A 26,662-nucleotide genomic window follows, 5' to 3' on the forward strand; every position below is an offset into this window, starting at 1 on the left:
CTAGTTTGGTATTTTTGGCATTTTAGTAATTTCGTAGCAATAAAAAGCAGCAGCAGAAGCAGGACGGCACCCGTTTTATTTTGCCTTTTAAATTGTTAACTAAACAAGCTAAATATATATATTATACCTTAAGATTATATCGCGTTGTGACTAAGCCAGTGTACTAATGTCCATAACCGTAAGTTGCGAAAGGATAAAAAGAGACAACGTTAAATATAAATGCCGCCAGCGCTCCGTCCCCTCCGCCTCCTCGTTCACACAGACGCCCCCACGTAGCAAAGAAAAGAAAATTGTTTTAATATTGTTTTATCTGTTTAAATGAAACAAATCAGATTGTAATTAGCTAAGACTATTTAAAATGCATTAAGTGTCTCACTCTGTGTGTGTGTGTGCGTGTGTGCGGAGCCGATGAAATCTGAGCTGAGAGACTTTTTTTAACTTTTGTGTTTTGTGTGTGTGTGTGTGAGTGTTATTTCTTTTTGCATACGACGGTTTTTCTTAAGTAAACGTCGTTCGAGTTGAAGAATTTATTTTTTATTCAAGTCAACAAGGTCGAGCGCCTTATTTGTCTGATCCGAGGTTATAATCATATTTTGTGCGGGATGTGTTAGGCCCAAGACGCAGCGCCGGGGAGGGGAAATAAAAATGGAGGCACGTTTAAATATGGTGACAACAAAAACGGTTCTTTTTCGCGTATTTTATAATTAGCAATTGGAACGGTACTTCGGTCGTTGCCATTGTCAGGTCGCTCTCGCTGTCTCTGTTTCCCCCACTCCTTTTCTTCTGTTGCTCTAGCTTCTTTTTTTTATACATACATACATATATACATGTTTTCTTTTCAATTGTGTTTTGCTTTTTTTCGAGGCTCACTTTCCATTTTTACCTGCAACTGTGTGTGTGCATGCGACCATCTCTGTGTGTGTGTGCGAGTGAGTGACGCAGTCGCAGCCAAAGTCGCTTCCGTTCTATTGTTCACACTACTACATAACCGCAGTTAAAAGGGGGGCTAACTTAATTGTTAACCGGAAATCAATTTAAAGAATGTCTTACCAGACTTGTTCAAGTTCATTTAACAATTACTAACCGGACCATCCTAAGATTGTTAAAATCTCACATGATTATGTTACAGTAGAAATTCTTATTGATGGAAATCGAATTTTCCTAATTGGTGAGATCAGGTGGAACCAATTCGTGATGTTATAGAATAGTCGGCATTCAAAGGCTTTCCCCCTTTGACTACATCCATGTCTAACACTCACCTCATCATAAGATACTTAGGTGACAAGCGAGGGTGAGAGAGCGAACGAGATAGAATGGGATAGAGTGTGAGCGGAAGAGATAGAGGAGAGCGTGTAGTACTTTACGCACTCAAATGCTTTAATTGGACAACTAATCTGTTTTTGTGTCTGTTTCTTTTTTGGTTACACTGGCAACAACCTGTTCTCCGACGTTCCAATCTGTGAAGTTACTGCGAGGTGGCAAGCAAAAGACAACCACTTGCGTAGGAATGACCGTAATGGCCAAAACTACGTTTGAAGAAATATGCGAGAATGCCAAATTAGCCAGAGATATGGCCATGACGGGTAACTACGATTCGGCATGCATTTACTATGAGGGACTCCAAGGAATGCTGGGTCGTTTACTCAAAAGCACTGCCGATCCGATGCGTAAGGGTAAATGGAATATGGTGGGTAGAATGAGACAGAAGAAAGAGGAAATCAATTAAATCATTTCCCTTTTGTAGTTCAATCATCAGATTAGCCAGGAGCATGCCAAAGTTAAGGCCATACAACGCACATTGCAGGACATTTCATTGGACTTTCAGAATACAAAATTTGTCCAGAAATTGCGTTCACAGTCGAACAGTGAGGAGAGTAACAGCAATTATAAAGATCCCGCCGCCTGGTTTAAGCCAGATCCAGATATATGGACACCACCACCAAAAGATCCAGATGTCTGGGGTCCACCAAAGCAACCAGCTCCAACTCAGACAGTGGGCCGACGAGCAAATGCCACAAATAGTCGACGTACCACCAATTCAAGCAATTCCGCATCAACACAGCAACGAATCCCACAGAGTACAACCAGAAACGGTCCAAATGCCGCACGAAATGCTCGCTCATCGAATAGTGCTAGAACCACCAACAGCACCACTGCCTCCACCACCAGTAATGGACGACGTAAACTATCCACAGCGAACAACAATGAAGTCAAAGATGACGACTCAGCCGCTGCCAATGGGGCAAATGGAGGCGATAATGGCGAAGCTGATTCACAAAATGGTGGATCCGAGGAAGAGCGTAAATTTCAGCCAAACAATCACATAGAAGCTGAACTTGTTGACATTTTGGGTATGTTACAGATGCAAATATGGACTTGCTAAAAATTAACTCGCCATATATTATTCCTAGAGCGTGATATTCTACAGAAGGATCCAAAGGTTCGCTGGAGCGATATTGCTGATCTTCATGATGCCAAACGACTGCTTGAGGAGGCTGTGGTTTTACCCATGTTGATGCCTGAATATTTCAAGGTGCGTTTTAGTCATCATCGTCAATGAGTCATGTAGGCGGCCAGGTGGATTCAGTTTTATCATTTCATTATTTGTTTATCGAGTCGGTGTCACTGTAGACATGTCATAAAGATAAGATCAAAGGCGCTTTAAGAAGTAAGCGGACCTTTGAGTTGGTTAAATACTTCTGTGCAGTACAGATTGAGCCAGATAAATAGTTTAATTGTATAATTTTTATAAGGGAATTTAATAATTTAAGAACAAATAAGTTGTATCTAGGTTTCGATTTATTGCTAAACAAATGTGCAAGGCATCCATCTAATCTAAACATATCGAAAAAGGAAGCAGTCAACTTATGATGAATATATTTTCCTTATTTATGTATATGTTTTGCTATCTTATCTGGGAGCAAAAAAAAAAGAAGCTCTTTATAGATATTCCAATGCAAAGTGAAATGTATGTAGTACCTGTGCGGTAATTGATTATTTTCATATGATCTCAAATCTGAATGACATTGATACGAATCATTAATTCTATATGATTAAGTAGTTTTTATGTTTATAAACGTTGAATCTCTATCTTTACTTATTACTTAAGATTTCTTTTTTTGTTTCAGGGCATTCGTCGACCATGGAAAGGTGTGCTAATGGTCGGCCCACCTGGCACTGGCAAAACAATGCTGGCCAAGGCGGTGGCCACCGAATGTGGCACTACATTCTTCAATGTCAGCTCGGCCACTCTTACCTCCAAGTATCGCGGTGAATCGGAAAAAATGGTGCGTTTGCTTTTCGAGATGGCTCGCTTTTATGCACCCAGCACCATTTTCATTGATGAGATCGATTCTCTATGCTCACGTCGTGGTTCCGAGTCCGAACATGAAGCCTCTCGTCGCGTGAAATCCGAATTGCTGGTACAAATGGATGGCGTTGGCGGTAGCGAAGAGCAGGCAAAAGTAGTTATGGTGCTGGCAGCCACCAATTTTCCCTGGGACATTGATGAGGCATTGCGTCGACGTTTAGAGAAACGTATCTACATACCATTGCCGTCTGATGAGGGACGCGAAGCATTGTTGAAAATCAATTTGCGCGAGGTGAAAATCGATGAGAGTGTCGATCTTACATATGTGGCTAATCAATTGAAGGGCTATTCGGGAGCGGATATCACAAATGTATGCCGTGAGGCAAGCATGATGTCGATGCGTAGAAAAATCGCTGGCCTAACACCCGAACAGATACGCCAATTGGCCACCGAGGAGGTAGATCTGCCAGTGTCCAATAAGGATTTCAATGAGGCCATGAGTCGTTGCAACAAGAGCGTATCGCGTGCAGATCTAGATAAATACGAGAAATGGATGATGGAGTTTGGTTCATCATGATGGCGTTACCCTAACTGGGCGGTACGAGTAATAAAGATCTTAATCTAAACAAAAAGGAAACCTAATTTTATAAGCTTTTAAAGTGAGAAACCAACCGGCCCCGTAAAAAGAAACATACATATTTTATATATAACACCATTTTTTGCAAAAAAAAAAAAAAAAAGAAACACGAAAACCTAAAACAAAAGACTAACAATTCTCAAAGAGAGTAAAGTAAAACATTTATGAAATTCATAGGCAACACAACAAATAATAATAAATTTTAACACACATCATACATCATTCTACATGCATATATCACTCACTTTAGCATATTCCTTCCACACCGGCAATTAAGCACTCTTCTATTATATATAATATAATTAATAACTATAAGTTAAGATAAACAATCCAAACCCCCTAATCGCTTTAAATGCCACCTAAGCCTTGGCTTTTCCATTATAAAAAAAGTAACCCAATTTTATATATTTACATATATAAGTTTTGCTTCTTTTCTGTTTTGTATTCATATTAATTAATTATTAAATTTCTTTTAATTGTGTAATATCACTCTCCTTACGTATTGTAATTTCTATTTTCTAGAAATTAAGTAACCTTTTATCGTTTATTACCATTGAAAAGCAATATGTACTTAAAATGCTGTTGAACACATGAAAACAAAACTGTAAACCAATAAACATTAGATTTTAACTCAACATCGTTATAACATTTACTGTTCAACTCCAATCCGATCAAAGATAACTATATCAATATAAATATTTTTATATTCGTGGTATCGAAATTTTAAAGGCGTCTTAAAAGTTTGTTTATAATGATCTTTACAAGATAAATTTAAAAAAATGAGCAGGTTACAATTTTAAAAGTTTGTCAAGCAATCAAGAAGAAAGCTTCATACTGCAGATATAACGAAAAACAAATATTTACTTGGTTTACTATTTAATCAAACCAACTCTGATCTCTCAGAATGCAAAACGATGTATATGTTTTTCAGAAACAATGTTAAGATGCTCCAGGTAAATGTTCGAGGCAGTAGTACGGCAATGGTCAAGGAGTGGAATAAAAATGGATTATTTTATTGTTTTTGTGTCATAATAATAGTTTATATACATGCAATAAAACCAATCCAGTCCAGGAATCTTTTAATTTAATGTTTAATATTGTTGCTGTCTGTTCCGACTTAGATGTCTTAAGTTTATTCATTTTTAAATTTTGCTTGTTTTTTTTTTTTATAAAAGTTGAGTAATAAGATCGGCGATGAAAACTTCAGTGGCTTTGGAGAATTCAAGAGCCCAACTTAAAAAAAATCTATTGAGCACAAAATTGATCGTAAAGCTTTATTTATGTTTGCCAATATTGAAATGTTGAGAACCTTTCAAACAGCCCACGTTAATGTTATTAAAATGTATATATATTTGCTTGATATTGGTGTATAAAAAAGTGATGACGACCTAGAAAGCTAATGACAACTGCGATGAGTCATGAATTGCACCCTCGCGATGGCAGTTTCTAAACAACATCAGCTACTTTTTGTATAGGCTAAAATTACCCCCATTCACGACCCAGCTCCCAAATCGCTTCAGTATGGTCTGCCTGCTGGCGGTGGCATGGGCATTAAGGGGCCCATCATTGGGTATGGAACCCCAGCACCCGGTGCAGCGGATGGATAGAAACCACTTCCGTAAGGTGGTATCGCTCCTCCTCCAGCTGCTGGAGCTGTGCTGCGTCTCTTATTTCTGATCAAATCCTGCATTTTTTCAGCTTTTAGTCGACGCAAATGCATTTGTTTGCGACTGGAAAGGAAATCCTCAAGAAATGCCTCCACATTGGTTTCATTCTCATTGAATTTCTTGACCATTTCCTCGGTTTGTTCTTCACTTTCCGACGCTGCCGTCTGCAAGAGAGCTAAAGCCGCCTCCTGGCTAGTTCCACCAGATTTCTGTTTCAATTGTGATAGCTTTTCCTGCACCGCAGAGCAGCGGGTGCGTCCCTCCTCGCTAAGTTCACTGAGTTTACCACGAAGCTCAATGACTTGTGGCTCTTTTTCAATATTCCGCTCGGCCCGAATGCGATTATCCTCGAATACGTTGGTTTTCTGTTGTTTTAAATTTTCCAGGACCTAACGAAAATCCACAAAAACAACTAGCATGAAACAAAAGATGGCAAGGACGAAAAGAATTTCCCTTTACCTCGTCGACTTTTTGATCCAGTTTTTCATCATCATTGAGTAATTCCTTAAGTTCATCCGACCCCAATGGACCGATGGAGGTGGCCAATTGATTTAAATACTCCTGGTACATTTTTTGTGCAATTGCAAATTTTAAATTACGAATTTATAAATTTATTTACGATTTAGAATTTCTTCTTCTTTTGTTTTCACGTCCCGAGTGCAGTGTTGCGAAGCGCGAGGAGATTAGTGTTGGCAAACTCGCAATTTACATGGCGGGCAGATTTTAAAGTTCAGTTTTTTTGCTGTTGATTACAATTAAATGGAAATACTTTGAAATTTGCGTCAACATTTATTAAACTAGTTTACTTGATTAACAAATTGAATGTTTGCGTCGGCGCATAAATCTGCAGGGGATTGGCTGCATAGATGGTCACCGGAAGATTCCACACCATAGTCTCGACAGGCAGCTCGGCTGGAGCCTTTAATTCACCCGACTCAGGATTGGGACGACCGAAATCCATCATGGTGCTGGTGACGAATTCAAAATGAAGCCGCCACTTGACATCTACGAGATCGGTGCGGAATGTTGGTGTAACATGCAAGGGAATAGGCACCACCACCTGCGTCTGGGTTGTGGCATAGCACACCTGATGTGTGGTGGAAATAGTTGACACTTTGCCAGAAGGATTCGGTAATTGCCCCTCTTTGTCCCGGGCGCTACCCGATGTTGAAGACTTGTGAAGATTATCAACAGCTATACCACTGGCTATGCTGGCCATATCAAAAGAATTGACAGATGTACTGTCGTCGGTAGTCGAAGACTGATGCTCCAATTGGGGCCTTAGAGGCAGCTCCTGTTGTTGCAATTTCACCGAGAACTGGACACAACGCACTTGACATTGATCAAAGTCTAAGCTGCCCACAATATCCTCACCTAATTTATAGGCCGGCTTAAAAAGGCAGAAACGACCCACGAATCCGTGCTTATTCGAAATGCGATAGAATTTTGGAGCTCTGCGTGCGGTTACATTCTTCAAATGATGCCAGGATATCTCCAGTTCACTTATCTCACGCTTCTCCAGGAAGGGATTGGTTGGTGCCAACTCCTCATTGGTTTCCACCGTCACATGAAGCTCCTCAGGTCGGGCTATTATGGGTATCGGCAGCACACGTATGGGCACTGTTAAGGTCTGCACTTTGGATTTAACTCGCTGAGTGGCTATGGTGATCTTGTAAAAGTATCTTATGTCGTGTCCTCGATATGTGGGCGGACCTTCCCGTGGCACAAACTCATTAAAGTAATCTATAGGAAGAAATGGTCAAAAATAGTTTTTTCTCATATTGGAAAGAGGCAAAACTCACACATCTTGGTCTCGCCCGGCTGCAATTTAAGGTCACAAAACAATATCTTCGGTTTGGTGGCCACTATAACTTCCCCAGGAGCCTGAGTCACTGCATCTAAGGCAGTTCGCCCTGAAAATGATAGAATCAGTAGGCATATCACCAATCCCCATCACCATGGGCAAAGGATTACCTATAAGTTCGGTCAGCTCGCTTGTCTTATCCGCAGAAGATATGGCATAGCTCGTCTTCCGGTAGCAATGCAGTTGAGCTGAGGCCCATGCCAGGTTCTCCAGACTGTAAATTAACCACAAATTTAACGATTTATTAATTCAAAGATTGATTTTCACCTTGATTCGTTGGCATTTCTTGAACGCACTTGTTCCGCTTCTTCCGTAAAGACTTTGTGGGTAAATTCAATTAGACACTCTATGCGTTCTCCTGTCGCATATATAGCAGAGTCGGCCCGCACCAATTTCGCCTTGATTTCAATCATTTTTCATTTCCAAAACAGAATAGTCACCCACCATCGATTTATTTGTAAACAATTTAATTCGCCATAAGAAAATAAAGAGCAACAGGCGAATCTGCTCGATTAACAGTGTTGAAAAGTATCGATTTATCGCAGGATGGAACTCCCATCTCTAATTCAAGGCGAAAATTCATGTTGGATGAGCGAATTCATCTTGCTCTCGCCAAAACTTTTTACGGCGAAGAGATCGGAGAGTTACGGCGAAGGCTCGACAGCGTGGTTAGGTCTGACTCATTTGTTCGACTGCGGTGTTCGAGTTGGACTCTTTTGTTCGATGTGGTTCGATGTGATTTAGTCTTTCATTGTTTTTGTTTGTCTTTGCGGCGAGTGGGCAAAAAGTTAGGGCGAATATTCATTTTTTTACAGCTTGGGCGAATTCGTCTCGCTGAGCGAATTGAATTCGCCATGTTGTTGTTTTTTTTATTGTTGTTTTTGTTTTCGAAGTGAGCGGATGCGTGGGCGGATCGTCGCAAAATAATTTTGAAATAAAATATATTCGATTTTGAAAACTCTACAAAATTTGAAAATATACAAGTGCGCGAACGGTGTTGAAAACAAATGAAGTGAAATACGAATCGCAAGAAATATAATTTTCTGAAAAGGCGTGAGGAAAATCAGCATAATTGGAATTAATTAATGCAAAATAATTGAAAATAAATAATATTCCAACGCATTTTTGAGTGGAAAACGAGTGAATACCTTGTGATTGTGATTGTGTGTGTCTGTGAGTGCGCTTTTTATTTTCCTTTGCGCTGACGCTGACTGCGACTGCGCGCAGCCTCCAAGAAAAGCAAAAATGTAAAGAAGGAAAAATTTTTGCAGTGTTTGTTTTTTTTTGTGGTTTTCTTCTATTTGCTGAATGTGGATTACATGATCTATTGGAACAATTGGAATATAGTTTTGGCGTCAAAAACGGGTAAGTTTTATTTGCATTATTTCCAATTGCATGTCCGGCTTAGCTCCCTCTATTTCTCCACCCGCTCTTCTTTGGATTACTTTTCTCCCCCACCCCACACTTCGTTTCAAGCGGGATGTGGTTTTGCGCTTCGAAAAAGATAAATACCCAAAGAAAGAAAAGGGTGCGTCTCTGTCTCTCGGCATTTTCCCCTCCATTGTTGTCGTTGTTGTTGTTGATATTTTGTACCTTCTTCTGTGTGTTTTTTTGTTTGTTGGTTTTTTATTTTGTTGCTCACCTTCATATGTTATCAGAGTGTACATTTTGCTCTGTTGCTTCGTAGCACGCACACACACACATATACAAAAAAGCGACGTCGACGAAAAAGCAAAGTCTCCACTCACTCACACTCACACAAAGACAGTTATACCTGTTGCTCTCCCTGTCTCACTCTCTATGGCTCTGTCTTTCTTTGGATTCTCTTGAAAACCTGTAGATAAAAAGAAAAAACAACTCCAACGGAGGCTCCAAGCGTCGTTGGCGTCGTCGCTGCTGCTGGCGTCGTCGTCAACTGGAAGATCGGAATTTTTAGTGCTTGTTGTTGCTGCTTTGACTAACAGGTTTCTGTTATAGTCGTTGTTGTTGTTGTTGTTGCTGTAGTTCTCTATTTTATTTTTTCTACTATGTTTTTGCGGGTGTTGTTTTTGCTTTTTTGCCTTTTGCTTTGCTTTCGGTCATTGTACTGTTGTTGTTGCTGCTGCAAAAAGCAATAACAACAACTGAAGCCAATTGCATTTGCAGTTTATTTTTGGCGCTCTTTGCCCATGACTCATTTTGATTTCAGTTTCTTTTGCCTTATCCAAATACCCTATAAAAAACTATGTATATTTCAAAAGAAGAGTAGATTTATTTTGTTGTCTTGTTTAGTTGGAATAATGCGTCACTTAATAAATTTACCTTCCCTCTCCCCTGCCTTTTGCTTACCTTTTATTTTGGCTTTGTTCCTATTTTCTTATCTCTTTGTTCCATTAACCCCAAATTCCAGTTTATCAATAATGTCCGAAAAAAACAAGTGCAAGATAAACCAAAACCGACAATGCAATTGCATTGTGTACGAGAGATAAGGAAAACACACAGTGACACATACACATACAAATTTCCTCTCATTCAATTATTGAAAATTACAAATATTTAAAGTCAACAGAAATACTAACCCAAAAAATTAAAAACAAAAACCAACAAGAAGTTGTACATTTTGTAGGTCTTGAAATCTACAAAACAAAAACTAGCACACAAAAACACACACACACACATTAGCTGATAGGCATCGATCCATTTATTGACTTTCCTCTACAGGTGCCAAGTTAATCTAATTACGCCATGACTTACAATCCAATTGCAAACGAGGTAGTTACTAAAACGGGTCTTTTATTTTGAGGTTAAAATCTAAAGCTAAATTTGAATTTATATAGAAAATATTACCTCTAATTAAGTACCTATTTATGCACTTAAGTTTCTGATGAATTGATATCAGACTCTTGTTTTCCACAGCTGAAAAGTGATATCAAATTAAATAGAGAAATGTGGCAAAAGTCTAATTAGATCTTCATCTAAATAAATTATAGTAAATAGACTTACAATGTCTAAAGTTCTCCATCATAGGACTTTTGAACTGTGACTGAAGATATTTTAGTCCAAAAAAAACTTTAAAACTTAACAAAAGGTGGTTAAGAAACACCTAATGCCCAATACATTGGAATTTCTTAGAATTTTTTTATTTGCTTGTGAATTTTGAGTACAATATTGATTAGATATGTGTGCAAGATTATTGATATCATTAAAGTATTCCCCCTTTATGATAAATATTCCATTCGTTTTAGCTTTAGCACAGAACAAGTAAAAACCACAGTTTATACTCTCCTTGGGAAATATTATTTATAGTAATAGGTTCTTTACAAAATCCTTTAAAGAATGATATTTCTTGCAGAAAAATTTCAGTGAAAGAAACAGAGAGGGTTGATAGGTTGCAGCCTGTTTACACCACAAATTTCGGCTCATTTACTGCGAAGTTGCGGATTTCTCGTTAAGAGTCACAAGTTATTCGTAATAGATTTTTCACTTCATGCAGAGTATACCAAAGTCGAATCGATCGAAGTTTATTTAAAGCATATGTGATAAGCTATTTTTGGATTTCTTTTGCTAACAGGACTGATAAGTCCAAGTTGTAGCCATTATGAATTACGCGACATATTACCATTATCTACAAATATTATTATAACTTATAATGTCAATCAATTCTGACAATATTCTGGACTGTTTATTTGATTTAAGTATAGAGAAATACTTATATACATAAGTATATTCATATTCATTGAGATGCGTTCCGGCTAGCAACGAAATTTAAAGTTTGCAAAGACTTTGCCCCAGCTGCAATTTAATGCCAAATACCAGATATGGGGGCAATGAAGGGAAGGCAGCGGTCAGTGGGAAGAGGGAGTAGTTTATTCCCGCCTAGTTAGCAATTCCTTTGCGTCTTTCTATCTAGAGTAATTGGAGTCTCCCTCCCTGTCATTTCGGTTGGTTGGGTTCTCTTTTTGCAAAATGTTTATTTTTGGCGCTAAATCTGCATCGTCTGTGTTCGCGCCTTTTGTTTACTTTTGTTTTTTGAGACCAGATTCGCTTCTCCCCTGCCACCACGGAGAGGGCCTAGATTGAAAATTAGATTTGATTTCCTTCTCGGATCAAGAAAAGTCTTCGCTATACACAAATTTGTGTGCGCGATTTTTTTTTTTAATTTGCGGTCAGAGGCACGCCCAGTTTGCCAAACCGCCTTCTTTATGTTTCTGTGCTGCTAAAGCAAATGTGTAGGAAACCCGTTTTGGGCAAAAATTGAATGCACACAGAGAATAAACTTGTTTTTTTCCAACTCATACTCTTCCTCCTCCATGTCTCAACTCTTTGCCTCCTCTGGGGTCTGACCGTGATTTAGTTTCAATTCAATCAAACACTAAATACTCGCTGCTGTCTTTATTGTTCTCTCCCTGTCTTTCTCTCTCTTTTGCTTCTTCTTTCATCTGTGCATCTGTTTGGCTTTTTTGCTCCACTTTATTTGCATTTCATATTTCAACTATGTATAAGGAAACGTACAACATTCTTTGGATTCCAAAGGCGATTCAATTCACTCACTCAATCGACATCTTCCCGCACATTTTGCACGCGTCTCTCGCATTACCAGTGAACCAGAACCACAACCAGAGCAAAAGCATGAAAATTGTAGCCAATTCACTTCTTATTGGTGGAACACGCAAAGACACATTTTTTTTGAATAATATTTATCATATTATATATAAACGTTTCTTATCGATAAGATCTAAATCTATAACTATAGATATACAGTTGATATAGCAGCCTATCTGTATATCAGTAATTTTTTATAACCCTTTCATAACTTGTGCTAATTCGGATGTTTGTGAATTGTGAGTCATTCGCTTCCCACAAATCTGAAGCATTTGTTGAAAAGTATTTGTTGAATAAGTTAATCTCTGTTCTATTTGTTTTTGTTTGACCAACTAATACCAGGAGTATTCTCTCTGAATAGTCGATTTAAATTATTATCACTCAAGTTATTTTTGTTTCTTTTTCTATTTTAGAGTCTCAAATTCATTGTCCCTCTTGTTTTCCTTTAAATAAATATTTATAAATAATACTCCATCTCTTAATCGTTTTAATTTGAGAATCCCATGTATTTGTGTAAAGAATAACCCAATGAAGGCAGTGTAAACATTTTAGATCAGACGATAAACATTTGTAAAACACATAAATCCTTCGATACGCCCCTCTCCTTTCCTTCTCTCGATTAATCAAATATCTTTATATCAACTGACAGCTCAACTAATGGAAATATCCTTTATTTAAGTACATACATTTTTCCATTGGCAACATACAATTTCTGCTTGACCTCTCTCATACTGAAATGAAAAAGTCAAGCAGCAACTTCAAATATCGTCATTCATGAGAGAGGGGGAAGAAACATTCCATTGAATGAACCCAGGGAAGGATTGACAAGTCCTTGGCATATGCAATTGATGGACGGATCAAAAGAATGGACATGAACATGAAGTGAGGCAACAAAAGAATAAGAATGCAAGAATCTAGGGACGCTTGGAATTTGCCCTTCCTTTTTCCACTCAATGACTGTACTTTTCTCATTTTCTTACTCGAAATTGTCAATTGGTATAATTCATAAAAAATTTATATATATGTATGTATCTACTGAAAAACAAAAACAGTTTTCCAACCACGTTCTGGGCCAGTGCACAAGGCATTTACCGCCGTAAGCCGCCGCATTGCCGCATACCTTTTCGACGATCCTTTTTGTCTACCTATGCGTGTATGTATGTGTTTGTGTGAGAGTGTGCGTGCTCTCAGCTAGCTACCTGCTTTGCATTTGATCTTGATTTTGTTTGTACCTGGGATTGCAGCCCCTCACAATAGTATTTTCTACCCTGTGAAAAAACAAATCAATTGGGTATATACCTACATATGACGTCATTGAAATTAAAACAAATGCGATAGTCTAGATTATGGGGGCCACTTAATTTGCCAAAATTTATGCCATTCTTTCTTAAATCTGTCTGTGTATTTGGTCGAAAGCATATTTTTTCTTCATGATAGCAATAAGAACTTAGTTGTGCTTTCTGAATAGATTCATTGTCGACCCTGGACAGAGGAAGGGGAATCCTTTAGCTTAATAATTGACAGATTGACTATTTCGATAGTTTATGATACTTTACAGGGTAGTGCAAAGTCGATACCCTAATAAATTTAATCCGTATTGGGTAAGAAAGGTGAGTGTGTGTATGAGTGGTGTGTGGATTGTCGGGGATTGTATCTACTACATAGACCCACCCCTAACAAAAACTTCGGCTTGACAACAAGTCGAGAACAACTGAGAAGAATTTTGAATCGTAGTGTCTTCTTCCTTCTTTTTTTTGCAAAATTCCTTGAATGCATAATGTGAACTTAATGTCAGTCATTCAGTTGGTCCGACTGTCTGTCTGTCTGTCGGAATGTTTGTCGAGTGCCGCTGCTCTAACACTCATTGAAACTAATTATTTTGTCTGGCGGTTTGTTGCTTCTGCTGCGGCGACAGCTGATTACCTTTTTTTTTTTGGGCTATTTTGTTTGGTTGCCTTTGCACCTAGCGGCAAAAGCAAAACATGCCGCAACAACGCCACACATAAGCAAAATCCAAAAAACCAGCTGCAAATTTCATGCTTGGCATCTTTACTTAGTTTACAAGTAATTACAAAGATGTTATCCGCCGCCGCCGCCGTCGCCGCTGCCAAGTATTTTGTGGGTCAACATAAACAGAAGCAGCTGGTTCAATTTATGCAGTTTTCGAGATTTTTTTTTTGCTTGCCTTGCATAAGTTTCGGTTGCGCTGCTTCTGCCTTCATTTGTGTCTGTGCCTGGAGCGGAACATGACGATTGCTAATCTTTGGGAAATTTACTAATCATCACACCTCTCAAGAGGAAGCCAAACAACTCCAGAAAAAAGGCTGATCAAATCATACATTTCAAACAACATCTTTAACAAATACTATAAGGATCATTTGAAGAGGTATATAATTAAGATATAATCTGAAAATATGTGAAGCAATAAGTGACAAAGTCTGTTATAGACAGTGTAAGCGGTGTATAATTGTGGATCTTTTTAGATGTATCTACATCTTAAGAAGGAAGATAGATCTTCAAACTACTTCCACCAACGCTTTATATACAGTAATCGTAGTCGATAAGTGCTGATAACATGAAGTTTGCGGTACATACAAACCTTTTGAACTAAAGTAATTCTAATTTAAAATGTTTATGGGCATCTAAACTTGGTATAATGTAATGGAAGGTAATAAAGTAAAAGCTTAAACACTAATTGCCTATTAAACTTTATTGTAAATTTTAACTGGCATTAAGTTTAATCTATATGAAACTGTGATTCTTATTAGTCATCGCTTAGTCGTACTTGAAATACTTTAAACTTTACGTAATACATATCACTTTCTCTGTCTTTCGGTCTGGCTCTAGCTGTGTCTCTTTTGAAAGTTATGCAACTCGGACAGCAATATAGATTTTATGATTATTCAAAAAAGCTTGAAAAAGCAAAAATATTGTTTACGCCAAAAAGCCACATAAAACTATAAACAAAGTGAAATCTGTTGTTGTTTAATTAACAACAACAAAAAAAGAAAAAAAAAGAAAAAGTGTGAAGTTTTTTATATTGTTTTGGTTTTTTTTTTTCGAAGTTTTTCATTACAATACTTTAAAAACAAAAATTGTTTGCATTTAAATGTCGACTCAAATAGCGTTCAAGTGTTGTTGTTTTTGGTGTTCATGCTGAAACTGCTGGTTGAAGCTTGCCTAATTAGGCCAGGAAGCAATTAACCGGTTAAGAGCTGTTTCCCCTCTGAGTTGCTGCAGATTTGCAGCAGCAAACACCAGCCACCCCCCGCGCTTAAACTAGCCAACCCATTAAGAAATGTTATAAACTTTAGTTGCATATTTAATGTGGGAAAATTATAGCATCATAATGATGAGGGAACCTTTACATGGAAGTGTTGCTTTGATGTTGTGCTTGTTGTCGTCGCCTTGCAATTTTATGTACTTACTTCTAATGGTGGACACACACAATACACTTACACACACACACACACAAAGTGTTTGACTCTGTGAAACAAAACTTTCACTTGACGACGCCCATAAAAATCTTCGCTTTATGCACAAAACATTACAAAAAGAGAGAAGAAAAAAACTTAAATGGGGGGCAAAAACTAAAGGAAACTAACAACTATTGACAATTGCCAATAAAGTTTCAATTAAAATGAGAAAAACTTAAAAAAATAGGAAATAGCAAAGAAACTTTCTGAAAAGTTTCTCCCCCTGAAACATTCGTCATTTTTATAACAAATGGGAAAGTCTGAAAAAGTTTATAGCTTGAGATAAAAATCCAGATAATAGGAATCGATATTAAAAGTTAAATACATTTTTGGAAATACAAAATCAATGGGGATTTTCTTCTGCATAATATTTTGTTCTTTGTTTTAACTTTTGAATATATTTAAATTGTTTAAACTTTAAAATTTGTAGATAAAACTCAAACTTAAATGGCAATATTACAACATTTGTGAAGGTCAATGGAAGGTTTAAATCAAAACAAATGCCCCTAAATATATTCAAGTTCATTAAAAAATTGAGCATTTACTAGTTAAACTAAGTAATAAAATTATGTTTGATGGTCGTTGTTGAAAAAAAAGAAGGTGGAGTAAAAACACAAACTGCTTTAGAGGCGTAACCACATGCTTATAGATACATATATGTATATTCAGATGCAGATGCAGTTGCAGTTGCTCAACCATTGATAGATTAATAGAATTGCATTTGAGACACGGCCATCGAGTGTGCGTGTGTTTGTGTATTGGTGTCTGTGTGTCGCCATATCTAACCGGTTCCCGTGTCTATCAACTAAATGCATTGCATTATGACATGAGACAGCTTCAACTTTGTCTGATTGTAATTTAGAAACAGAGGAAAAGAAAACAAATTGCTTATGGCATTTCATTAAGATTCCAAATACGCGTGTGAGATGATTATGAAATGTCGATGTTTATGCTGATTATAAATGGAAACAAAGCGAAACTAATCGTAAATATCTTAAACAACAAATATGCAATCTTCATATGAGATAGATATCTAATTCAGTTGATAGAAACTCGAAGCAGTTAACTAAACTATTTCAAAAGCTTGCTTTAAATATGGAGATGAATAAGTGCGAATGGTATTCAATGAATTGGCATTATCTTTGGATCTTGGTGATATTAAAGCCAAAACTATTAGATTTCTCTAAACAAACGTCTCAGCTTGACTTATTTCTTATATATTTGTAGATGAGTTTGAAATGATAATATATGTAAATGCAAAATCTATACATATACATAGGTTTGAGTCTACTGAAATTCTTTGGAATTCTATGAAAATGTCCTAATCAGTTCACTGTTGGTGTGAATAGTGGAAGATATTGTCTCTACTCTGATGAAGCTTACAAAAAGATGTCGCCTTTTAATTGCAAACGCTTTATTTTTAACGATATCCCCAATATCCGGAGTTTAAGCCACTTTGCATCTGATTTTACCTTAAATGTTGGCAGCACGACTGTATAGTAATACATTTATTTATAAGGTGTGTGAAGTGGAAACACCTTTACTTAACGCAATTGCTTTTTATGAGACGATCACGATTACTAATCAAATACTTGGTAAGTCTCTTCTGAAAACAATTGCGTTGAATCATAATTATGCATGCCAGACATTGCCTAGCAGACCCCCATTCCATTCCATTTCATTGGTTAAACATACATATGTGTTCTATGCATACTTAATTATCCAACTTATTTTGCATACATATATAGAAAAAAACTAAAACCTCTTCAATTTGTGGTTTTTGATTTGTCTCATAGGTGCGGCGATGCTTCGCTTGTGTGAGAATATTTCATAGAGAAAAAGACAAAGAAACAAAAAGGTCAGAAAATGTATTCATTTATATTTATTAAAAGTTTATGAATAATTGAATTATGCGCACATGCAAAAATGCACAAATAAAGGCAGTAAGAAGAAACGGGAGAGAAGAGAGAGAGAGAGAGAGAGAGAATGAGCTACTAATTTGCATGTATTACTCATACGCAGAGTTGTCTTTTGGCCTTTGTTTCGGCTTATTTTGTTGAATACAACAACGAAAATTAGCCCAAAAAAAGTACAAAATAATAATAATAATAAATATTTGCCATATCAACAAAAAAAAAAAAAAAACAACAAACAATAAAAGAAAACGCTTTTCGCCATAAACGGAAACTATTAATCAACTTTCACTTGTTCCAATGATTGTGTGTGCGTGTGTGTGTGTTTGGATTCAGTTTACTACAAAATTTCTTGTTGATTTTTTTGTTACCGTCTTCCCCAAACATTTCCCCTTCTTTCACATTTTTTTTTTGTTGTTGTCGTCTGTGTGTTTATTAATGAAGTTGCCCATTTCTTAGGTCTCTTTATTTGGGCAAATATTTGTTTTGGTTTGCCTTTGGTCCCACGCCACAATTTATGTGCCTCTTCTTCTTCTTCCTCTGTCTGGCAACAGGTTATTGACTGATTATATTTATTTACTCTTTTTCTATCTATGTATGTATGTATTTATCTCTTATCTTGATTATTCGAATAAACAAATTCGTTGATTTTATCGCATTCTTAATTTGTCCATCATAATGTCATAGTTTCATTATGCAAATTTCTATGGTTAAAGATTTTTATCAATCAATTTGGTAAACAAAATTTCTAATAATGTAGTGAAAACTGTAAATTGTTGTGCATGTTTGGCATAAGGAAATAAAAAAAAAGCATTGCAATTGCTTCAATTGAAGTTGTAAAGAACAAGAAATCAAAATATCAATTTCATATCAATGAGTGGAAATTTTTCCAACAGTTTTAATTGCAACCTTTCCCTTATTATAATAAGATATTGTTTGTACAATATTTCCTTTTATGGATATTTCTTTTTGTCAAGGCATTAGTCACGTTCAACTCATTTGATGTTGTTAGAGAACTTCCTCTGCCTGAGTCTAATTTACTTCTACCTCTGGTCCAATTCCATTTCTTTTGTGTTATTACGCTATTTCCTTTCACCTACCTACGCACACAGTCATTAAGTCTATTTACATTCGCTTCTCTAATTCCCCCTCCTCCCACTTCCAACAATCAAGCATCTAGAAAATAATTCGCAGGGCTCATTAAAATTTGCGCTTCAACCCAATTCCAATTTTCAACTGACCAATTAAGCATGCCCAGAAGCAACTACAATCTCAGAGGCAACCACAGCAACAAACTTGACTCATATTTTTTAAGACCAACAAAAAGAGAGGCAAAACAAAAAATTTAAAAAACCGAAATAATAAAAAAAGAGTCAACAACCAAGTTGGTATGCCTTATGACGCCGGTTTTGTCTTTTTGTCCTATACCCTTACATAAAGATTATAAATATTAAGGTGTTGAGTTGGCAACAAATGCAAAAAAGCAAGACCTAAGCTTATTATTGTCTTTTTACTGATTGACTTTTTTAAGTCTTCTCGCCTAAAATGGAAATTCTGTAAGTGTATATACAATTCGTTGCGGTATGTGTTAACCCGACAGAGCGTTTTTTTTTTATTGTAGTATTCACACATGAAAAGAATGGAATGGGGGAAAAATTGTTTTCATATTTCAGTTTTTAATGCAGAAACCCCTTTAACACGACCAACACCAACAACAGTTACATGACCAAAGTGCGACAAGAAATGAGAAAAAAAAAACACCAACAAACAAACATACTAAATAAACAAGAGAACAAAAAAGGGTAAAGAAAAATCAAAGCAACCGGTGGGGCCGGCCACAGCCTGGTAAACCGGCAAATGGTTGACTGTAAAATTGGATTATAAAACAAAAGAGTTTGCCATTTAAATGCCAGCTATTTAGGGGAAGGAAGCGAGAGAATTGTACAAATAAAGGTAACATTGTTAGCTGGAACTTGAGGAACTTTAACGAACAATGATTAAAATAAACACAGGAGAAGAAATAGTCAAGTGCTGAGATATTTTATCCCTCTTAGAATCGACTGATATTGACAACGGGGAACAATTTTCTTCATAATAAGAGAAAAAAATCTGGAATATTGCAATAGTTTTAAAAGTTTAGAATATTTTATGAGAAATGCAATACCTTTATTTTTCGATTTGCTACTTAATATCTATCTATATAAATGGAATGGAAAAGTTCAAAAATATATTATTTTTTTAATTTTATAAACTAATTTTGTTTCTCACAGTTTATTTTTTATTGCATTTGCTGGCAGTTAGCTTTGAATAGGTACTTAAAAAATCATAAAAAGCAGTTAGAATGCTTTGAGTATTAATTTTTTATATTATTTTAAACCTTTTGTTTAAAACCGTCGAACTAAAAATAGTCAACAAGTTTTAAAAATAAAAGTGTCGCTAGATTAAATAAAAAGAAGCCACAGAAAAACTGCATACATCAAAGAACAAAGAACTAGCAAAAAGCAAAAGCAGTAAAAATACAAAAAGCAATCGACTAAAAAGAAAACAAAGTAAAACAGAGGAAACTCGGTCCAATCCTCCCCCAATTTTCCCCCTCTAATGCTGCAGTTAGGCTGATGTAATTCATGGGAGGTTCTTCTCTAACTAATTCCATGTGTGTCCAATTTATGTGGGGTCATTATGACAATTGCATTTAATGTGTATGTGTGTGTGTGTGTGTGCGTGTGTGTTGTTCTTATGTACTTGACTTACTGTTCAGATGATGTTATTGGATTTCAATTGAATCAATTTGAAATGCTTTCTAGAAAAGGCATTTCCTCTGAAAAAAGAAACAGAAGAAAAACATAGTAAACATGACTTGAGGTGTCGCTCCACTCCTCTCTTTGACCATTTCCGCTTGTTTTACAAACCCACTGACCCCGAAACGAATTGCAACCGACAAAAACTGCAACCGGCAACAAGTTTTCCCACCTCACATCTATTGCAGGTGCCAGCCACTCAGCCAGCCAGCCAGCCAGCCAGCCAGCCAGCCAGCCAGCCAGCCAGCCAGCCAACTAGACAGCTGCACATGAAAATAAATAACACACTTAAAAAAAAAAAAACCAAAATAAAAAAGAGCAACAAAATTTTAGTTATGCCTAGGCCAGCAGCAATTTTACATACTAACATGTCCCAGACCCAGTTGGCTAGAGGCACTGCGCCCAATTCAAACAGATTGTGGTCGACGACGTTCCTCGTCCATTCACCTCCCCACATCTTTTGTATGTAGTTGTTGTTGTTGTTGTTGTTGTAGTCTTCCTCTTCATTGTCTCTTTAACTTGCGGTACTTTTGCGTCTTTCTCTTCTTCTCAGCTATCTTTGTATCTCTCTATCTCTATCTTGAAGCGACATTTTTTCAATCTTCTTTTATTTTACTTTTTTTGCGGTTTTCCGGCTCGTTTGTCTTTTGTCTTTGTTTTCTAGGTTTTTTCTTTATCTTTGCCATCTTTTTAAAGTCACTAGCTACAACAACAACAACAACAACAAAAGAGGATAAAGAACCAGCAACAACAATTTCAATTTTATGTCTTTTTAATAATGTTGTAACACAAATTACCTAAAAGCCAAAAAATAATTTAGATCTACCTTCAAAAGAAGCTAAGGGAAGTGAATGGAAGTGATCTCATGTCACATAATTTTGTATAATTTTGCTATGATTATTTAATACTATGGGAATTAGATTTCCTAGGAATCCAAAAAGATTTATAGCTACAATAAATCACTTGATCAGTCTCAACTTGTAGTTAGTTGAGTTTGTTTTTTGTTTTTGCTCTGTTTGTGAAAGTGCTTTCAATTGATATTCCTATGCCGCCTTCTCCCTGCTGCTTTCCACTGACAGTCGTCAATTGTCATTAACATTATCACTGAGATCGTATCAGACATATCATATCATACTTGCACTGGGCCAATTAGAAGTTCCATTACACAAAAGACTCAGCGACAATGATGGGTAGCGACCCCAGACAAATAACTTCATCAAGGCAGAAAATTTCATAGCATTATAAAACAAATAAAAACTCGAGATATTTTGTATTTGGGGCGTGTTTTTAATTTTGTTTCGTTTTGAGTAAAGTTCAAGCGATGTCAAGAAGCGGAACTATGCCTGAAATAACTTTTACCCCCACACTATGTAAGTATGTATCTTCTCTACTACTGATGATAAGTTCTATGCCTCGACTTCTTTTCTTCTTCTTGTTCATTGTCTTTTTGGAGTGTCTTCTCTATATAGTTTAATAACCGTCAACGGTTCTGCTTGGCAGCACTTCGACTCGACGTTGAAGACGACAAAAGGGTTTGAAAGCATTTACTATAAAAAATAAGTAAAGCTATTTGTACAGTTTCGTTGGTTTTTTGTTGTTGTTCTTGTAAAGGGTGAGGGCAAATTGTTGTTGTTGGAGGTGTGCTTTGTTGTACTTACGAAAATTGCATTGAAATTTGTATTGTTGTTGTTGCCAAGCAGCAAACCTATCAACCACCTTTTACTAGCTCAAAGCCGAGACCGAGTCCTTTTTCTGTTGCAGTGCATTCAGGCGAAACCAGAAAAAGTTTTACTTTTGGTATTTCATTTCACCTTTTTTAGGTTTTAAATTGCATTTCAATAGTTCTTTCAGTTGTATTTCCTTTTTGGGGGTTGAATTGCAATAGAGACCGACAACTGTCTGTAAAGTTCTACACATAATTTCTTCATATGAAAATGTTGCTTAGAATTAATGACTTTATTGGATACCCGATCGAGTTTCTTAAGATACAAGATGTTTTAACTCAAAAGTTAAAGAAACCAGCTGCACATACGAATGTTAAATTTTCCAATGAAATCACCAACTTCCTATATATAGGAAAATGTACCTCGAAATATTGTAAATCACATTTGTTTCTATGAAAAGGTAAACCTGCATCGTCATATTAGAGTTTAATAATTGCTATTCCTTTAAATTTATAGATTATACCTATTAGATATACACCTGCTTCCACATACTTTTCAAAGTTCATTCTTCAGTTTATCTCACATCTGTTTACATTTCGCATTTCTATGTACAGATGTGCCAACTTTGTACTTTTTTATTTAATGATTTTTCCTGGAAGTTGTAAACCTAAAATCTAATTTTATCCAACAAATTTATGCTTTATTGTTTACAGTTAGCCCATACAAAAATATATAGAGGGAAGACAAAATACACACGCACACACAGGCATTGAAGCGGCAATATATAAACGACGTCACACTGGAGTCACAAAATACCATAAACATTCCGAAAAGAACTACAAGTTAAATATCCCTTCCCCAATTCCCCGCAGTATGTCACATGATAAGAAAATGTTGGATCGCGAGGCAGTACGTTCAGTGATACAACAATGGAATGCCAATCGTTTGGATCTCTTTGCTCTATCCGAGCCCGACGAGGTAGTTTTTTTGATTTGAAATCCATTTATATTCACATAATTTTAATATTTTTTTTATTGCATACAGAATCTACTTTTCCATGGTGTGATGAGATTTTATTTTCAAGATGCTGGACAAAAAGTGGCAACCAAATGCATACGTGTGGCATCCGATGCCACAGTTACCGATGTTATAGGTAAATATAAACTTAAGAGATGATAATTTCTTGTTTTAAATGTGGATTTTTCTTTTAGACACACTAATCGAGAAATTTCGGCCCGATATGCGTATGCTATCAGTACCAAATTATGCTCTATACGAAGTCCATGCCAATGGAGAGGAGCGACGATTAAATGCCGATGAGAAGCCTCTACTAGTGCAACTCAATTGGCATATAGACGATCGTGAAGGTCGATTTCTACTCAAGAATATTGATCAGAAGACCACAGTAAGTTTGCCGCTTAGTTTTGTATATAATAATGAATTTAATGTTAATTTAATTCTTCTCCTTTTAGCCCATCGAACAGACAGATTTGAATTTCAAACGTAAACTATCGAAACGCGAGAAGAAAGAGCAAAAGAAGAAAGAGAAAATGGCAAAATTGAGCTCAGATCAACCGCTTGCCAATGGCAATCAATTGGGTATGGGCAATGGCCTTGGTGGAGGATCAGGAGCAGCAGGATCAATAGCTGCAGCTGGCGGCAATTCGAGTCACATGAACGGTCATGCAGGAGGGGCAGGTGGTGTAGGCGATCCGGATGCAGTAGCTGGCAAATTATATACCGAATTGCCAGAAACCTCATTCACACGTTCGATCTCAAATCCCGAGGCTGTCATGCGTCGACGGCGGCAACAGAAATTGGAAAAGAAATTGCAGCAATTTCGTTCACGTGATGGTGGGCCGGACACTGGCGGCACCCTGAAAATCTACGGTGAAAGCCTTTGCCAGGATGTACCCTATAAAACGTTGCTACTCTCCATAAGAGATTGTGCCCAGGCTGTAGTTAGAGAAATGTTGACCAAATATGGCTTGGAGAAGTCAGATCCTCTACTCTACTGTTTGGTTCAGGTATACTAGAAAGAATCGACAAAAATTTTAAAGAATTTACTGTAATGAACAATTTTTTATTCTCACTGTGTAGGTCAATAGTGATGGCTCCGAGTATATACTCGATGACGATGAGTGCCCACTATCAATACTAATGAATCATCCAACGTCGCGGGGTAAGTGTTGAGAGTGTACTTAAAATCAATTTCACCCTACAAACTTTCATTCATAAATATTCTCTGCCTACGATTTATATATATGTATATGCACTTGGCACGCAATTAACTGATTTGTTTTATCAATAATTATGCTGACTTGGCTTGAGTTCACTTGACTGACTGACAGATTGAAGGCAACCAAACAAGTTTCACTGTTGCTATTTTCTTGTTGTTAGTGTACTATTATACCTATATATTATTTTGTATCAGTTTCATTTAGTTGTTTATCGGCATTTCCCAAGTGCTGCAACGCGTTAAGAAATATTTTTGGCTAAAAAGTTGAATTTTCATATTCAGATTAACGAAAATGAAAGATGATTTTTGTGACACACTGCGTAAGTTACTGTGATTACAAGAGGAATATTAGGACTATAATTTAATTTGTGAAGTTATGCTATTAAATGTTAATAAATTATGTTATGACTGGATCCATACTACATAATTTCAATTCAAAAATTGCAAAAGGTCTTAACTCATGGAAATACGTTTTGAAATTACTCATAAAACATATTTGTTTATATCAATAATTGTTTATATTCTTCATATAACAAATAATTCAAATTCTTTTATAAATTAAACAAAAAATTTAGCTTTTAGTACACCCAACAAGCTATAAAAAACCAATTGCAACATTACTATAAAAATGTCTAGCGAATACACAAACCATTGGGCTTAGCAAATAACATCACCATTGGGTTTGTGCATTGGAAAAACGAATTAAATAACGTACAAGTTGTTATTATTTTTGTTAAATTCGTTAGTTAAACGTTTTGAAAACGGTTTCGTTTGACGATGGTAGTCCTCGTCAGTCCCACCAAAGTCGTTTACCTTACACTATAGCAATAAAAGTGCAAATAAATTTGCCTAAACGGCTCACAAAAAAATGCCCCAGGGAGCATGAATGAATGAATGAATGAATGACGACAACAACAAGAAGGGCGAAATAAAGATAAGAGATATACATAGATGAAATGAAAGTGAGCAATAAAGTAATTTCTTCCAAAAATATTCGATACTCTACAGTAAAATAAACAATTGCTCAAAAAGGATTGCTTATTTGGTTTATTTTAGAGGTTTCTTAAAGATATTTATTCATTTCAAATTTTGACATTTGGTTGACTCGAAAATAGTTTTTAAGATAGGCTAATCCTGGCTAGCCTTTTTTAAAGAAAAAAACCATTCCATTTTTTAGTTAAACTGAGTTTAAACTATTCACTGGTTCTTTTTCTTACACTACTTTAACAGTATTCCAAAGTTTGCAACATAAAACGAAATTAAAACGATAAGCATGAGCGACGTCTAAATAAAAAGTAAAGATATAAAAGACGAGATGAAAAAAGGAAACATTCTCTGCCGGAAATGTTTGGGCCAGGAGCACACACAGACATGCTCACATCACACACACACACACACACACACACTAACGCACAAATTCAACGACATACCAACAAATAAGAAAAGGCTCGACCCGCTCATAATAATGACATTTGGGGTGTTATGTGGTGATGGGTAGCGGGTATTTCGGGTACAGCCACATGTTGCCTGTCTTGCCGTTGTCCCCAGGGACTGCGACATATACAAAAGGTGTAAAATGTAAATGCGACCGCAATTTTTGTTTGGTATATATTTTTTTTGTACTAAGCTTTTTTTTTTTTGTTTTTGTCTGTCGTCTTGTTACTGTTGCTCTGACCATCTCCTTTTTGCTAATTGTTGCCTACTTTTGTGGGCTTGCGTAATTGTTTAGATTATATGCGTGTGTGTGTGTGGTTGTTTTTGGGTCAACAACTTTTAACTTACAAAATGTGTCACATCTCTTCTGATTAAAAAATAATTTTTTGTCTTTAACTTTGCTTAGTCTTTATCTCTAAAGATAAACCTGACACACTTTCAGAAACGCACACATACACGCTCACACACACATACTCACACAATAACAACAAGAAGAGCCAAAGTACTTACAAAACACCTGCGTTTGATTGCCCAACACACGAAGTGCTACGAGCTATTTCATTCTCTGACTATCTGTCTGCCTGTCTGTCTGTCGGTCTCTCTGTCTGACATCTTGCATTGTTTTTGTTGATTTTAACAGCAATTTGATGTTCCTCGTTCAGGGACAAACAGAGGTAAACCAAGAGTAGGGCGGAGGTCTTCGCTCTTAGTCAATAAGTCAATGGTAAATTTAGTATTTGCCTTCTCGCTCTTGGTCTATCTCTTTTGGTCTATATCTCTTAATATCTTCACATTCAATATCCTAAAAAGAGAAAGTAATGCTTAAAGAGAGAGACCAAGAGAGGCAACGACAGAGAGCATGTAAACACTCTCTTTTTAGTGCCTACGTTTATGCTGGATATTTGGTCTGTTATTTTATATCAGAATTAAATTTTTCGGCTTTACAGTGGCTAAAATAGAAAATTAATATGTCTAATATGACAATAAAATATCACAAATTTAAATGAGCTAGATAAGTAACTGAATGCCATAGAAGATATCCTACTTATTTGATAACAATTTGCGTTGTTTTTAAAATA

General features: G+C 36.4%; 4 protein-coding genes across 6 annotated transcripts in view; 2 read left to right on the plus strand and 2 right to left on the minus strand.

Annotated features, from left to right (window-relative positions):
• Positions 1-26: 26 nt before the first annotated feature.
• Kat60 (Katanin 60) lies at positions 27-4,582 on the plus strand. 2 transcript variants are annotated; one of them, XM_068300874.1, is made up of 5 exons: positions 27-178; positions 1,466-1,687; positions 1,745-2,351; positions 2,412-2,533; positions 3,129-4,582. In XM_068300874.1, exons 1-5 carry the CDS (start codon positions 167-169, stop codon positions 3,885-3,887), a joined length of 1,722 nt encoding a protein of 573 aa, XP_068156975.1. In that variant the 5' UTR covers positions 27-166; the 3' UTR covers positions 3,888-4,582. The 2 variants fall into 2 exon arrangements, with proteins under 2 accessions (XP_068156975.1, XP_068156976.1); XM_068300875.1 differs by lacking the exon at positions 27-178 and adding an exon at positions 631-651.
• Positions 4,583-4,939: 357 nt separating this feature from the next.
• Positions 4,940-6,294, minus strand: Vps37B (vacuolar protein sorting 37B). The gene is made up of 2 exons (XM_068299414.1): positions 6,074-6,294; positions 4,940-6,003 (listed from the first exon to the last, which is right to left on the minus strand). The coding sequence occupies exons 1-2, from the start codon at positions 6,182-6,184 to the stop codon at positions 5,464-5,466; spliced, it is 651 nt and encodes a 216-aa protein (XP_068155515.1). The 5' UTR covers positions 6,185-6,294; the 3' UTR covers positions 4,940-5,463.
• A 90-nt stretch (positions 6,295-6,384) lies between these two features.
• On the minus strand, positions 6,385-7,980 carry LOC137584160 (RAB6A-GEF complex partner protein 2). Its single transcript, XM_068299413.1, has 4 exons — positions 7,746-7,980; positions 7,589-7,692; positions 7,417-7,527; positions 6,385-7,357 (listed from the first exon to the last, which is right to left on the minus strand). The coding sequence occupies exons 1-4, from the start codon at positions 7,889-7,891 to the stop codon at positions 6,417-6,419; spliced, it is 1,302 nt and encodes a 433-aa protein (XP_068155514.1). The 5' UTR covers positions 7,892-7,980; the 3' UTR covers positions 6,385-6,416.
• A 367-nt stretch (positions 7,981-8,347) lies between these two features.
• The window catches only part of cno (adherens junction formation factor afadin), a 44,642-nt gene continuing 26,327 nt past the window's right edge, over positions 8,348-26,662 (plus strand). The window contains exons 1-6 of one of the 2 annotated variants that reach the window (XM_068301750.1): positions 8,348-8,843; positions 22,624-22,888; positions 22,955-23,063; positions 23,122-23,315; positions 23,383-23,937; positions 24,011-24,092. In XM_068301750.1, coding sequence (XP_068157851.1) covers positions 22,784-22,888; positions 22,955-23,063; positions 23,122-23,315; positions 23,383-23,937; positions 24,011-24,092 — 1,045 coding nt within the window. In that variant the 5' untranslated portion in view covers positions 8,348-8,843; positions 22,624-22,783. The remainder of the gene's footprint in view (positions 8,844-22,623; positions 22,889-22,954; positions 23,064-23,121; positions 23,316-23,382; positions 23,938-24,010; positions 24,093-26,662) is intronic. The other variant, XR_011033638.1, reaches the window with a different exon arrangement.

Source organism: Drosophila tropicalis, unplaced genomic scaffold (genome assembly GCF_018151085.1).
Source record: "Drosophila tropicalis isolate 14030-0801.00 unplaced genomic scaffold, ASM1815108v1 contig_878, whole genome shotgun sequence".
Lineage (NCBI taxonomy): Eukaryota > Metazoa > Arthropoda > Insecta > Diptera > Drosophilidae > Drosophila > Drosophila tropicalis.